Source organism: Podarcis melisellensis (genome assembly GCF_964234715.1).
Source record: "Podarcis melisellensis genome assembly, chromosome: 9".
Lineage (NCBI taxonomy): Eukaryota > Metazoa > Chordata > Lepidosauria > Squamata > Lacertidae > Podarcis > Podarcis melisellensis.
In genome coordinates this window covers 4688022-4703660 of record NC_138541.1, presented here as the reverse complement: position 1 = coordinate 4703660, position 15639 = coordinate 4688022, and the positions used below count along the sequence as shown (strand labels likewise).

At 47.3% G+C, this 15639-nt stretch overlaps 1 protein-coding gene across 2 annotated transcripts in view; it reads right to left on the bottom strand.

Annotated features, from left to right (window-relative positions):
• Nucleotides 1–10662: 10662 nt before the first annotated feature.
• GFRA4 (GDNF family receptor alpha 4) overlaps nt 10663–15639 on the bottom strand; it is a 130163-nt gene continuing 125186 nt past the window's right edge. For both annotated transcript variants that reach the window (XM_081925170.1, XM_081925169.1), the window contains exon 8: nt 10663–13069. In XM_081925170.1, the coding sequence (XP_081781296.1) occupies nt 12926–13069 (144 nt within the window). In that variant the 3' untranslated portion in view covers nt 10663–12925. The remainder of the gene's footprint in view (nt 13070–15639) is intronic.

The window sequence follows — 15639 nt, the reverse complement described above, 5'->3', positions numbered from 1 at the left end:
AGTTAGAATTGGCGAACCTTGGGTTTGTGGTTCTGAGCCCCCGCTTTGTCGGGGAAGATTTGTCGGGGTATCGATGCCGTGAGCCCCTGTATCTTATGCTCAGCTTCCATAAACAAAACCGGGTATCCTAACGACACCACAGTCTCTGCTGACCTTCATTTCAAGAAAACAACCATGGGTAACTCCTGGAGTAAGGGACGCGGGTGGCGCTGTGGGTTAAACCACAGAGCCTAGGACTTGCTGATCAGAGGGTCAGCGGTTCGAATCCCCATGACGGGGTGAGCTCCTGTTGCTCAGTCCCTGCTCCTGCCCACCTAGCAGTTAGAAAGCACGTAAAAATGCAAGTAGATAAATAGGTACCACTCTGGCAGGAAGGTAAATGGCGTTTCCGTGCGCTGCTCTGGTTCGCCAGAAGCGGCTTAGTCATGCTGGCCACATGACCCGGAAGCTGTACGCCTGTTCCCTCGGCCAGTAAAGCGAGATGAGCACTGCAACCCCAGAGTTGTCCGCGACTGGACCTAACGGTCAGGGGTCCCTTTACCTTTAACTCCTGGAGTCTCTCGCTGCCTTGAGGTTGGGGTGGCGTGTACCAATATTTTGTTTTAAAAGCATGCATACACACAGAGAAAAGGGACCCTGGCCAGGCCTGTCATCTGCCCTGCCTTTCACGAGCTCTCTGCAGCATCCATAGCCTGAGGCCAAGTTAAACACTTGCTTGAGGACTGATAAATGTTTCTGGACTCACAAGCTATCCTCTTTCCCTGAGGCTTCTGAGAAGACAGCGCTGTGCCGAAATGAAGCCGTCTGATTATTTTTGCCACAATGAGGCTCTGGCGGCCAGTGACACACAGACCTTGTTAGGTCAGGATGAAAGTCCAGATGTTCCTGAGGCCCTGACAGCGTTCTCCACTCCTGCCTTCCTCCCTGACCCCCCACCCTCAAATCTGAGCGAAGAAATATTCCTGAGCCTCTCCTCAAATCACTCTCCTCAGAATGAGCTTCCCTGAACTCGCTTTCTTCTTTGGCGAGAGGAGGGATGAACTGTCGCCACCGTGCAACTGCTAATTCTGTCCCTGCTTCTTTGCCTCTGGCCTCCCGCCATCCGTCTCGGATCTGAAGAAGCATGGGCAACATTTTAATAACCATCAACAAGAGGCACACCCGGCTGCTCAAAGACGCTGCTGCCTCTGTCGTGGCGGTTTGTGCTACAGGAAACGGGTGACACCTATCGAAAAGCCAGGCGGTGCTTTTCCTTGAAGGGTTTTTGGAAGGATGCCATTTTGGGGACCCTCCTGGGTGAAAGATGGCCAGATACACCTTAGCCAAGGATGGGGGAAATAATGACTTTTCAGTTGTGGCTGGACTTCAACTCCCATCATCCATGGTCACTGGCAATCCAGACTGGGGCTGAAAGGAGTTGGAGTCCAAGGTTCCTCGTCTCTGCCCATTTTTTTAAAAAATAAGATTTATATACGGTCCTTCATCTGAAGATCACAGGTCGGTTAGGCCCCAGACCTGACAGGAAGTGAAGACTGGTGAGGTGGTAGAGGCAAGCACAGGACAAATCCAACATTTTGAGGAAATCGGTTGGTGTGTCCTCTTGCTTGTTCTCTGCACCTCAAGACTCCTCTCAAGATAGTGTTGGCGAATTTGGTGAGAGGATTTCCAAGGTGGGGATGATACTCTTTGTTGACATCGGGACATTGGCTGCCATTTTGAATTGAGATGGTGGACCAAAACATCACTTTGGAGTGACTTTGCCTGTATGAGGGCATTTGTTGTTGTTGTTGTTTCAGGTTATCATAGGCACACGTTCAGACCGCTCTTGAGATATTGCCACCACACTCAGCATGAGGGTTCTCAAGGAGGGGTGACAGACTCCATCGCCATTTGGACACTGGACACCATTTTGAATCAAGATGGCGGAACAAATCATCACTTGGGCATGTCTTTGCCTGTTTTTTGACATAGTTTCAGCCGCCTTGCATGATAGGATGGGGTGTGCACGTGTGTCTCGGTTGGTGTTTGGGTGCCAGGCGCCATTTTGAATCAAGATGGCGGGCTGAAAGATGACTTTGGTATGACCTCGACCAATTTTTAGTGTGATGGGTCAAAACCCATAAATCATGCTATCTATTAAAAACAAAAAAGGGGTATTTTTGTTTTTGGTTTGGTTTCTTAAAAATCCCAGGCGGCACCAGGCGCTCCCTGCTAGTGTGTAGTAAAAGCTGATGATCTACCACTCAGGAAAAACTTGCCCCCAGTGCGATGCCCTGAAAGGGTACAATTATCAGTGCTTCTTCTGGGCAGAGAAACAGCAACTGGGCAAAGCCATAGCCCAGGAAGAGAGCACATGATTTGGGTTCAGAAAGTACTGGGTTCAGTTCCTGCCACCTCTAGGTATGGCTAGATCTCCCTGACCCAAAACACTGGAGAGCCACTGCGACTACATAACTTTATGACCACTGCTCCATAGCAATGGTTGTTGCACAATTCCATTCACCACATAGATGGGTTTATGAAGCATTTCTGTATCCTTCTGCTGTGCTGAAGAAGAATTCCACGAAACAGTGGGTATATCCGGAATCATTGTTCACTACGTCTGTTTGCAAACGACTTCGGCAGCGTTGGACGCCATAAACAAAGCTTTACAGCCTGTTTTCACTAGATAAGAATCTGACCCATTGCTTCTTTCAGAGACTTGCGTAGTCTTCAAAGACTTTCAGAGACTTATAAGACTTATGTTTATTTAGTTTTATGTTTTCAAGAGAATCCATTAAGAGTACATATTTTGTGATCTTCAGAGATTCATAAGTTTTCTGTTTGTGTGATTTCATATATTTCATACTATATAAAGAGTGTATATTGATATTGTATCATTGTATTTAGTCATCGTGTTGCCTAGGATATTACAGAGGATATGGGCCATCTGAAGGCAATCCTGTATAGGGAATGTTTTTTTTTTTTAAATTAATGTTTCATTATGTTTTTATATATGTTGGAAGCTGCCCAGAGTGGCTGGGGCAACCATGTCAGATGGGTGGGGTATAAATAGTAAAATTATCATTGTGGAATGGAACGTCCCTATTTTCATCGGAGGAATGTTGGAGGGTATGGAACAGGATTTGACTTGCTGGGGGTGGAGGCGTTCGGATCTCACGGCCGAGGAGCTGCTAACAGGAGCTCATCAGACAAGCGGGCAACATCTTACTGCCGCTTCCTTTTATTGCGCATTCAAGAGGCACTCCAAACGAGTGATAGACTGTAAATGTACCAGCGACTCGGAATAATGAGGAGCCATTAATTTTCGCCCCTCTTACCTGGCTCTTCTTAACAGCCAGAACCAGCCATTGAGACAGCTGCCAATAAAGTTGGCGCCTGCTGCTGGCGAGGGACACGTTGTCCCCCCCTCCCTCAGAAAAAAATAAAGTAAAACGAAGGCTCCTTGCAAGCTTTGATGGCACCAGCCTCAACTGTGGAAATTAATTGGGACTTTTGCAAGAGCGAAGGCTGCCTTAGTGCTTTCAGGCTCACTTGGAAGACACTGAAGCACCCATCCATCTAGCCCATCTAACATCAGCTTTCCATTCCATTTAAAGCACATGGCTTCCCCAAAGGTTCTCCTGGGAACTCTAGTTTACCCCACAGAACTATCACTCCCAGCACCTGTAAAAATGGGTAGGATTTGGGGGGACAGCCACGTACTCTGAAAGTATGGTGTGGGTGTGATTCCTCTCCATCGTGTGTTGCTGGATTCTTTTAAGCTGGAAAATGCTGTTTTGGATTGAAACCGTGACCTTCTGCGTAGAGTCACAGAGCTGTAGGACAGGAGGGGACCCCTGGCAGATGGCCATCTTGCCTGAAAGCAAGGCAGGGGCTCTATCATTGAGCTATGGACCATAGGATCAGAGATTTGTAGGGACCCTGAGGGTCATCTGTGGTGTAGATGACAGCCAGTGTGGTGTGTGTTGGAATCAAGCCTTGTCAGAGGAATGTGCCACTCTCCAGGCACCTGGCTGATTTCCTTGTTGACCTCCCCGTCTGCGACTCCCGGCAGGAAACAGGCGAGGTCTCTAATCGGCGATCCTTCTCAAACGTGAGAAGAACACACCACTCCTTCACTCTCCTCCCTGCTATCCCCAGGGAGGGGAAAGAGACAGACAGAAATGTATTTACATGCCTTTATTTCTGTCTTTTGCAGCAGTACAGAGAAACATGTCTGCACTCTCTTAACACCAACAGCAGAGAGATAGGTAGACTGCACCCCTGTACTTCCAGTACAGGTCAGATGACACACTGAGCTAACATCCGGTGCTCAGTACAGTGAATGAACTGCCCCTTTCTTCCCACGGTAACAGTCACAAACATCAACATCCTGTTTGGCTTTCCAGCCACCTGCTGAAGCTGCTGCTCGCTGCTGCATTGCTCCTTTTTGGTAACAGTGTGGTGGTTAAGAACGGTGGACTTGTAATCTGATGAACTGGGTTCGTGTCTCTGCTCCTCCACATGCAGCTGCTGGGTGACCTTGGGCTAGTCACACTTCTCTGAAGTCTCTCAGTCTCAACTCACAGAGTGTTTGTTGAGGGGAAAGGAGATTTTTAGCCACTTTGAGACTCCTTCGGGTAGTGATAAAGTGGGATATCAAATCCAAACTCCTCCTCCTCATCATCTAGTTCAACCCCCTGCAAGGCAGGAATCTCAACTAAAGCATTCAAGACCTCTGCTGAAAAACCTCCAAGGAAAGGAGAGTCCACCTCCTCCTGAGGGAGACCGTTCCACTGTCAAACAGCTCTTACTGTCAGAAAGCTGATGTTGAGTCGGAATCTCCTTCCTTGTATCCTGAAGCCGTGGGTTCGAGTCCTACCCGCCAGAGCAGGAGAAAACAAGCTACCCACCTGGGAAGAATGGCAGATGAAGGTGATGGAGTACATGGAACTGGCGGAAATGACTGGCAGAATACGAGACCAGGGAGAAGAGTCGGTGGAAGAAGATTGGAAGAAATTTAAAGTTTATTTACAGAAACATTGTAAAATTAAGGAATGTTAGAAGGATGTTGGAATGAAGTTACGTGGTTTTAGCAGAAATGTTATAATAGATTAAGTAAAAATAGATTGTTAATTGTTGAGAATGTAAAGTTACATTATATTAAGATAAACTATTAGGATAAAAACAAAGATGGAAAGGATTTGCTGAAATAGCTAATTGAACCAGAATACAAAAAAGGGAGGTGTGAGGAGGTCAAGGAAACAAGCAAATGAAAGATAAGTTATGGAAGGATTCATTTGTTTTTTTTCTTAATTGTTTTTACTTCTTTGTGTTTTTGCTCTTTTTTCTTTTCTTTTCCTTTAATTTTGTAACCTTTCAAAACCTTAATAAATATTTTTTTTTAAAGGAGAAAACAAGCTTGTTTCCTCTTCTGTGTGACCAGCCCTTGAGATATTTTAAATGCTCTGTGGGTGGGTGGGAGACACAAGAAATGAGGGGTCTAGGAGGGTCAGTTGTGGGGGAATCAGGAGTCTCTATTCTTATCTAAGGTAGGGTATGCGATATATCAGCATTGGTTTGGTGCAGATCTCTAAAGGACAACCTGCTGTTCAAATAAGAAAGTGGGTCAAGGTGGAAGCGTCCGGAAGGCCTCCTTTGACTAAAGCCCTCCGCAAGTCAGGCTTTTCCTCATCAATCTCAAGGCGAAAGTGCAGCACACACACACTCTCTCCTGAAGCAGACCTTTTGTCGTCCTTTTGCTGCTTCTTCAGAGAGAGGTTGCCTTGCAGCTACAGATCTTGGTCAGGGAGCCACCTCTGCCCTCTGGCATCTGTCGCCGCTCCCCTTGTTGTTTCTGGGGCACGACAAGCATGCCAACACACCTCTGCGTCTTCTTTGTCCGATTTCATCGGTCTGAGCTGCGACTTCTGGTTTTAATTTCCAAGAAGAAAAACGTCTCATCTTTTGAGAATGAGCTTTAAAAGGAAGTGCAGGGTTGTGGAGTTGGAAGGGACCTCTAGAGTCGCCCAACCCCCTGCAGTGCAGGAACTGTGGGATGTGATTCATAAGTAGCAGTCAAATACAACATTCCTTGTTTTCCTAGAGTGGACACGCAGGGGAATGTTTGGTCCGGCCAGTCGAAAACTTCCTGTTTCCTCCTGGCTGGGACATACTTCCTTTGCATGTGGGTGTGACCTTACCTGTCCAGGTAACACAGAAGGACAAGGAGTGCAGCACTCTCTCTTTTTGACTCCATTCGTCAACCTTAGGGTGAAGGGCAGGGAGCAAACAAACAAACAAACAAACAAACAGCAAAGACCTGATGAAGAGAGCACAGCAGAGGTTATACCGTGGTGCCTCGCAAGACGAAATTAATTCGTTCTGCGAGTTTCTTCGTCTTGCGGATTTTTCGTCTTGCAAAGCACGGATGCACCCTGGTATTAACGGTTTTAAGAAAACGGAAACAAACTCGCAAGACGTTTCGTCTTGCGAAGCAAGCCCATAGGGAAAATAGTCCTGCGAAGCAACTCAAAAAACGAAAAACCCTTTCGTCTTGCGTGTTTTTCGTCTTGCGAGGCATTTGTCTTGCGAGGTACCACTGTATTTTCTGAGAATCCTCCGAAAAAACAATCTCTCAAAGGACCTGCTGATAGCATTTTACCATTGTACTGTGCAGAGTGTATTAACTTATGGTCTGTGTGTGTGGTTTGGGAGCTGCACGGCCAGGGAAAAAACAATGCTGTCCAGGGTTGTAAAGACTGCGGAGAGAATAATTGGGTGCACTCTTCCCACCTTGGATCAAATCTATGCTTCCAGGTGCCATAAGAAAGTTGCAGAGATAGCGCAGGATAGTGCGCACCCCGGAAATGATCTCTTTCAGCTTCTGCCTTCTGGAAGAAGGCACAGGGTTATAAAGACTAGGACTAGCCGCCTGAGAAACAGTTTCTATCCAAATGCGATTTTGGTTTTAAACGCACTGTAAGGAGTCTCTATGGGAGTATATTGTATCTTAAAAATGGGGTATCAGAGTTTTTAGGGGCTAACCAGGCTGGGATAGCAGGGATAGCAGGCTTGTTGGTTTTGAATGTGGGACAATGACAATAAAGATTATCGTATCTTATAGTAAAATCAAATACCTTCTTTCCTCAACCTGTAATTTTGGCATTTGGCCACTTCATTGGGGGAAAACCTTCCTGCCCATGTACACCCTTGTACGGTCTCACCCACCCCGATAATCCTCATGTTCCTAAATTCTTAAAGAGACAACATAAAGGTGACCAACCTATTCAGGAAAAGAATCCACATCTGCTTTATTTCAGGGTACATTTTTTTTTTAATACTGATACATACAGAAAGTACAGATTAGATCCCAAAAGTATAACCAACCCCCCCTATAAACCCATGTGTGATCTTGGGAGCACCTTCCCTCTCCAGCATCAAGGTTTTTGTGTTTTGTCTTATTGCAGAGATGAGAACATCTTAGAATCATAGAACCACAGAGCCGGGAGGGACCTCAAAGGCCAACTAGCCCAACCCCCTGAAACATAAGAATCAGAACTGACCTTATATTGTATATATTTTCACCTGGCCACTGCCAGAGCAGCGCCCATGCTCTGGATGTAAACGTAGGGTGTCTTTTCCTAATACCCCTCTCAAGTCACAAGCAACAGAAGGCAAGTCTGTGTAGACATTGGCAGAATGTTACTGTACTTTCCTGTCTGGGCAAAGATGGCATTTCCGGAAATGAGGGACCTTTTAGCCAAGCTTCCTTGAAAAGCAGAGAGAAAGTGATTGGTGACGTGAGGCTCATCCCTTCAGTAGACATGGTCTTTGGCTTTGGACCATATGTTATTTCTCAGCCTCAGTTTCCTGTCTGTAGAATGGGCGCGAAAGCAATTTGCTGTTCAGGGTGAAGAAGAAATACATGAAGGATCACAGCGCACTTTGCAAAATTCAAAGTGCTGCGTAGATAAAACAGGAGCAGTAATTTGGAGAACCATCGGCAGGGTTCAGGAGGTGGCGATAAGAAAACAGTAAGATAACAAAAGAGTGGGTGGTCCGAACAGATAAAAAATGAGAAGAGGGTTTGAAGCGAGATGGCACCCTCATTCTGGCCAGCATGGGACAGGGTGATGGATACTGCTCTCCAGAAACACCTGGAAGAAACCCTATTGGGCATATCTGTTTTTAGTAATACCAGAGACTAATTTCAGCTGTGCTGAAAAGAAAAAGAAAAGCAGAGGATGAGGATGAGCAACAGAATGGCCTCAGCAGCCCCTGACTGACCTCTGCTGGAAACAGGATGTGAACTAGCATGGACCTTTGGCCTGGTCCTGCCAGAGCCCTCTTAAAAGGGTAAAGGGACCCCTGACCATTAGGTCCAGTCCTGGCCGACTCTGGGGTTGTGCACTCATCTCGCTTTATTGGCTGAGGGAGCCGGCGTACAGCTTCCAGGTCATGTGGCCAGCATGACTAAGCCACTTCTGGCAAAACCAGAGCAGGGCATGGAAACACTGTTTACCTTCCCACTGGAGTGGTACCTATTTATCTACTTGAAACGGGAGCTCACCCCGTCACAGGGATTCGAACCACCGACCTTCTGATCAGCAAGTCCTAGGCTCTGTGGTTTAACCCACAGCGCCACCCGTGTCCCATAGGGCCCTCTTATGATCCTACAAAAGCCTTCCCCAACCTGCTGCCCTCCAGAAGTTTTGACCTGCAGCCGCAGCTGGCAACGCCTCCCCTCCCTCCCAAATCATTGGCTTTGCTATTTGTTTCAGATTGCAGGTTTCTAGCTCTCATGAGGCGTCATCCAGACGACAAATAGGATGGGTGGAATTATGGATCGCTTTTCTCCCGTTCCAGTCAATGGAGCTACGTTGGTTTGAACTTGGAGAGTTTACTCAGTTTACGCCTGGCGGGCAAAGCTAGATTTCGAAACAGGGTGGCAAAGATGTTCTAAACCCCCAAGTGGCAAGGGAATGTGCAAAGTTTAAAGATGCCTGAATTCTCCTCTGCCAAACCTCTTTAGGTTCATTCTGGGATGTCTCAGGCTCTGCCGTAGGTTTTTCCATCATGAAAACTGGGGGCAGGGCAGGGGGGGAATAATAAAATCATAGCATTGTATAGTTCGAAGGGACACAGCTAAGTTTTATCTCTTAGGATAAATAACAGCTAGGCACCCATCACATTCCAGAAAAATAATCTGCAAATCAACTCAACGACTGCCAATGGAAATATGAGTTTATATCGGTTGTGGCCATCTGCTTTTTAAACCTTCTCCCCTTTCCACATATTTCTCCAGCCAGAAGATACTACTTCATCCTTGTGAAGATAACTGTTGGATTATTTTGTAATACTTGCCCCCCTTTCTAATATACTTAAATTCTAGTGATTTTCCAAAATTTGATAGCAGACTCAGAAGTCTGAGTTACAGATAGGTAGCCGTGTTGGTCTGCCATAGTCAAAACAAAAAAAATTCTTTCCAGTAGCACCTTAAAGTCCAGCTAAGTTAGTTCTTGGTATGAGCTTTCGTGTGCATGCACACTTCTTCAGATACACTGAAGAAGTATCTGAAGAAGTGTGTATCTGAAGAAGTGTGTATCTGAAGAAGCGTGCATGCACACAAAAGCTCATACCAAGAACTAACTTAGTTGGTCTTTAAGGTGCTACTGGAAGGAATTTTTTTTGTTCAGAAGTCTGAGTTCCTCTTTTGGGATTTCAGTGCCCTCCTCAGATTTTCTTTCCTCCATTTTGGCGACCAAGTGCTATAAGATTGCCAAGCCCTCCACCTCTGTTTTGCAGCCAGGAAAATGTGCAGCATGTCAGGTGAACATTTGATGTGTCTGAACTCTGAGTCAGTGGGCTTCATCAGTTACCTTCTGCCTTAATGTGAAAAGCATCCATCACCGCCAAGGACTTGAAATGTTTGCAGTGTCCTCAGAAAGGCAAGCTGAACCAAGTTACCAAATGGTCACCTGAAACATCTAGGCCAGGAACCCCCAACCTGTGGCCCTCCAGATGTTCTGGCCTACAACTCCCATGATCCCTAGCTAATGGGACCAATGGTCAGGGATGATGGGAATTGTAGTCTAAAACATCTGGAGGGCTGAAGGTCGGGGATCCCTGATCTAGGCTGTTTCTGGGGTGTGTGAACTGAGCAAACGCCAACCTTTATTATTTACTTATTTTATTTATTGGATTTATATACGACCCTTTGTCAAAAGATCTCAGGGTGGCTCATGGGATGAAAACACGAGATAAAAGCCACCAGTGCAGCAAAGATTCGCTTACCGATGTTGCAAAGGAGGGGTTGCAAACACTGCCCTGCAATGCTGCAGAACATGGCTGGGGGATTTCTTTCCACAGAGGGCCACATGGCATTCTGGAGGGCCACATACCAGTGGCAGGTGGGACCAGAGGGGCAAGAACGAGTGACAATTGCAATTTTTTTGTTTGTGCAATAGGCTGGCTTCTGGACCTGGGGTTCCACATCTCAGCTGCAGAACAGTGGCGTAGCGTGGGGGGGTGCAGTGGGGGCCAGCCGCACTGGGTGCAACATCTGGGGGTTAGGGTTAGGGGGCGCAAATCCACGGGTTAAGGGGTGCAAATCCATGGGTTAGGGGGCGCAAATTACTTGCCTTGCCCCGGGTGTTGACAACCCACGCTACGCCACTGCTGCAGAATATCTTTAGGATGCGTGTCTCAGACTGCATGGGGCAGAACGATACTTCGGGCAGAACCAGTCTATAGAAATGCAGTTCTAGTTCAGAGAACCAGACAGGGCAGACTTTGGCTTTTCAAACTTCAGTGGTGCCCTTTGCAAGGCCAAAATTGGGTGCCCCCTGCCTCTTTGCCTTTTGCCCTGCTCAATTCACTAGATTATAGTTGTGCAGGTCTGTGGTGCCCCTAGGCTTGGTGCCCAGTGTGACATAACCAGTTGCACTGCCCCTAAACCCATCTCTGGGCCGGGAATCAAGGAACCAGCTAGTGGCCAATATAGATGAAGATACCTCTAAGTTGCTTTGTAGGTGGATGGGATGGTAATGTACTGGAATGAGCTCCCTCTGTCACTTCCCCCAAGCTGATCACCGCTGCCTTTTCTAGCTTTGCCAAATTTGTGTGCTCATGTGCACCACCCAACAAGTTTGCTGGACATGCCGGAATTCTGATGCATGCCTGAAGAGGAAAACAATCCCTTCCGTAAGAACAAACGCCTGCATGTTGAGCCCTGGAGAGCTCTGGAATGTAGGTAGGTCAATTTCTGTGTGTGTTTTCTTAAAAAATAATCCTGTGCACAAGAAGAGGGAGGGCACATTTCAATACAAGGTTCAGGGCCTTGAAGTCCCTTGGTCAGAATGCTCTCCATGGGGGCTGACCTCCATCTTGAATTGGGGTCAAAGTATTGTGTCGGAATCTAACTATGGTTGACCCACATGAGCCGTGACCATGAATGGGAGGTGCAATGCATTGCTAGGCAAGTTGGGATGGTGGAAGGAGCAATTCCCACCCCCATAGACCCAGTTGACACTCTCAGGACCATCGCTTGCTATAAATGTTCCCTTGAACCTGTGGATCAGCCATTGCTGATCAGAACCCGCCACAGATGGAATATCCATTACATCCACTCCCAACCCAAAACAGTCCTTCTCTGAGAAGATATAATTCAAATGTTTGGCTGAGTGGTCAATTTGTGCATCTGGACATCAGTCCTGAAGGTGACATTCTGCCTCCGATCCCAGTGGTTTCTGTTTTCCAGAAGCAAATGTTTGGATGTGCAAGATGTGTTGTTTGGGGATCTCAAAATGCCAGACGGTTGAAATGTTTGAGATTAAGATTTTTAAGACTTCTGTCCTGCAGTCTCTTTCCTGGACCAAATTACAGGGATGGGTTTTCTGTGGTAAGTACCAAGCTGTCCTTTGAAAATCACCGAGGAGAGTAAGGGAGAGTCTGTCAAATATAACTCAGTGGATTGCATTGGGGATTTCAGTGAATCAGCAGCATGAATCGGCCTTCAATACGAGTCTCTAGAAGGGCCATCCAGGCTGAAGAAACACACACCAGTTGCATGAGAAGATTCCAGGTCCATCTACAATTGCTCTCTTGTAGAGTATCAGGTGAGGTGTGGTTTTATCCTTCGAGGTGCTGTGCTGGAACCAAGTCAATGCCTTGCTGGTAAGAATGGGTGGTTCAGAAGTTCAGTCCTGCTGGTCCTGTCTAAACTCTCCTCGTGAAGCTCCAAACAAGCATGGATTTTCAAACCAAAGCCCTCTCCTCAACAGATTATAGACCCCATTTCCCACCCAAAAATCGTGGCCAAGGAGAGAGTCAAGATACCCAGACTTGTCTGTCTCATTCTGAGTCTGGAGACCCAGGTCTCAAGGACAAAGCGCTCAGTTCTTCCCTCCCCCTCCCTTTCTTAAAAAAAATATGGAGATTGGGTGGTGTCACTACCGCAAGATGGGAGTATTGGCATGATGAAGCAGTCCAGTTTTTTGACTCAACACGTGGAGAAGTTGGGGCGATAGCGTACCTCAACCCATTCTTGGAAGGTTTTCCAAGATGGTAGCAAAATCCTAGTGTGCTGGGGATGTTCCTAAGACTGTTTCAGCCTACCAAAGCAGGCAACTTTTACTGACCTGCTAAATATGGGGGCCAAAAGAAGCTAATGTGAATTAGTCCTTGCTGTAACCCATGATGGATCACACGCTTCCTTGCAGGGACTGATTTCTGGGTCCTTCTACAGATGAACACATTGTGGCTCACCAGAAAGGTGTCGACAAACAAGCTGATGAGATGAGTGTCTTTCCTTTCCTCCCGATAACCTTGAAGAGGGAGGGAGCCAGGAGCTGGCGAGGCCTTTCGCCCCAGCTCCCCGATTCGAAAACAAACAAACGGAGAGCAGTCTGGTCACGGCGCTTGAGTGTGGGCGCGCTCCAATTCACATGGACGCCAGGAGGAAAGTACTGGTAGAAGTGGAACACCACATCACCAACCAGCCGTTCATGGCCAATGACAGTGCTGAGCTGGAGCCGTCAGAAGCTAGGTGGGTAGCATCTTGTAGAAGCTTCTCCTCTGCAGATACCTGGAAAGAGAAAACCAGCAAAGGCAGGGAGTTAACACCTGGATGAGTTGTTAGTCTGCGGCTCCATCTGCGCTATAACAAGGCCTCCCCCAAAGAATCATGGGAACTGTAGTTTGTTAAGGGCGCTGGGCTTGTTAGGAGGCCTCTATCCTCATAACGGGACGCGGGTGGCGCTGTGGGTTAAACCACAGAGCTAGGACTTGCCGATCAGAAGGTTGACGGTTCGAATCCCCACAATGGGGTGAGCTCCCGTTGCTCGGTCCCTGCTCCTGCCAACCTAGCAGTTCGAAAGCACATCAAAGTGCAAGTAGATAAATAGGTACCACTCCGGCGGGAAGGTAAACGGCGTTTCCGTGTGCTGCTCTGGTTCGCCAGAAGCGGCTTAGTCATGCTGGCCACATGACCCGGAAGCTGTACGCCGGCTCCCTTGGCCAATAAAGCGAGAGGAGCACCGCAACCCCAGAGTCGGCCACGACTGGACCTAATGGTCAGGGGTCCCTTTACCTTTACCTTATCCCCATAACAGAGCTACAGTTCCCACAATTCCCTGGGAAGAGAGATTGACTGCTAAACCGCTCCAGGAACTGTACCCAAGTGAAGGGAACAGGGGACTGTGGTTTGATACTGAATCATGGAACTGTAGAGCTGGACTCCAAAGACCATCTAGTCCAGCCCCTGGAAATGCAGGAATAAATGTATTTATCTACTTGCACTCTGATGTGCTTTTGAACTGCTAGGTTGGCAGGAGTTGGGACCGAGCAACGGGAGCTCACCCTGTCGCGGGGATTCGAACCGCCAACCTTCTGATCGGCAAGCCCTAGGCTCTGTGGTTTAACTCACAGTGCCACCAGTGTCCCTCAGGGGTACCTTTATCTCTACCTTTAAGGTGCTACTGGACTATATATATATATATATATATATATGCAGGTTTTGGTGTCCTCGGGTGTCTTCCCGTGTAAAAGTTGGGGTGTCTAGGCGACGTTTCGACGAGGTCTCACTCGTCATCTTCAGGCTGGTGCTTTCGGCTTCTTGTTACTGGAACAGAGCAGGATCTCAGTGTTTGAGTTCCTATAAATACTGTTGAGGGGGTGTGTTGTATAGCCTCCAATGTTCTGGGCAGAGAGGAAGTTCCCAGGCTAGTGTGCCTTTTCTTCTTTTGTTCCTTAATTACTTGAGGGATATCCTGAGTGATTTCTTGAGTGATATCCTGAGTACCACTTAGGTGGGTCATTAGGTGTGGATTAGTTGCTAAAGTCTTTGTGTCTTGACCTCTTGAACTTTGTGAAGAGTTTTTCTGAGAAGATGGCTGTACTGCACTTAGTTGTGCTCTGGCTTGGCTTCGTGTATAGGGGCGAGCTGTGGTTTTGTGGCTTGTGTCAGCCAGATCTGTGTAGGGATTGCTGCACCCCCCTGCAATCCCTACACAGATCTGGCTGACACAAGCCACAAAACCACAGCTCGCCCCTATACACGAAGCCAAGCCAGAGCACAACTAAGTGCAGTACAGCCATCTTCTCAGAAAAACTCTTCACAAAGTTCAAGAGGTCAAGACACAAAGACTTTAGCAACTAATCCACACCTAATGACCCACCTAAGTGGTACTCAGGATATCACTCAAGAAATCACTCAGGATATCCCTCAAGTAATTAAGGAACAAAAGAAGAAAAGGCACACTAGCCTGGGAACTTCCTCTCTGCCCAGAACATTGGAGGCTATACAACACACCCCCTCAACAGTATTTATAGGAACTCAAACACTGAGATCCTGCTCTGTTCCAGTAACAAGAAGCCGAAAGCACCAGCCTGAAGATGACGAGTGAGACCTCGTCGAAACGTCGCCTAGACACCCCAACTTTTACACGGGAAGACACCCGAGGACACCAAAACCTGCATTCCTGTACCCGTGAAAATCTACGAAAGCATATATATATATATATATATATATATATATATATATATATATATATAATTTCAACAAAAAGAAAGCATCTGAAGTATTTCTAAAGAACAACAAAGCAATAACGTGAGCAGCACGAAAGATGGGTATTCCCTTCCTTCCAGTCTTACAACCAAACATAGGAGCCAACTCGCAGGGTCAAGGTGCCTTCAGCCCCCCAAGAAAATACTTGAAGGGGACACCCCCCAAGTTACGTCTTGTGATCCATTATGTGGGGCATGGCTTACCTGGACCCCCTGATATTTGATTCAAGTTGGCACCCCTGCAACGAAAAGACCCCTTTACCTGGAGATGGCAGAGATAAGCCAAAGTGAGCATATGTCTGACGGTTCACCTGCAGCCTCTTTGTGGCTGCTCTCAGAGCCCTAAAATAGGTACCAGGATCCGTCTGAAGCAAGGTGATCAAACAGCCGCTTGCTATATTAAGCCACGGCTCGCAGCCAAGGCCATGATGAATAGGTGAGTCTCGACTCTCAATAGCTCAGGTTCAGATCTGAACACTTTGCAGCTAGCGAGGTCTTAGATCTGAGGTACACAAATACTCTGTGCTAAGCATATCACACACACACACACACACACACCCTTACGCCGGTGGGTACCAGGCTTACATCTTA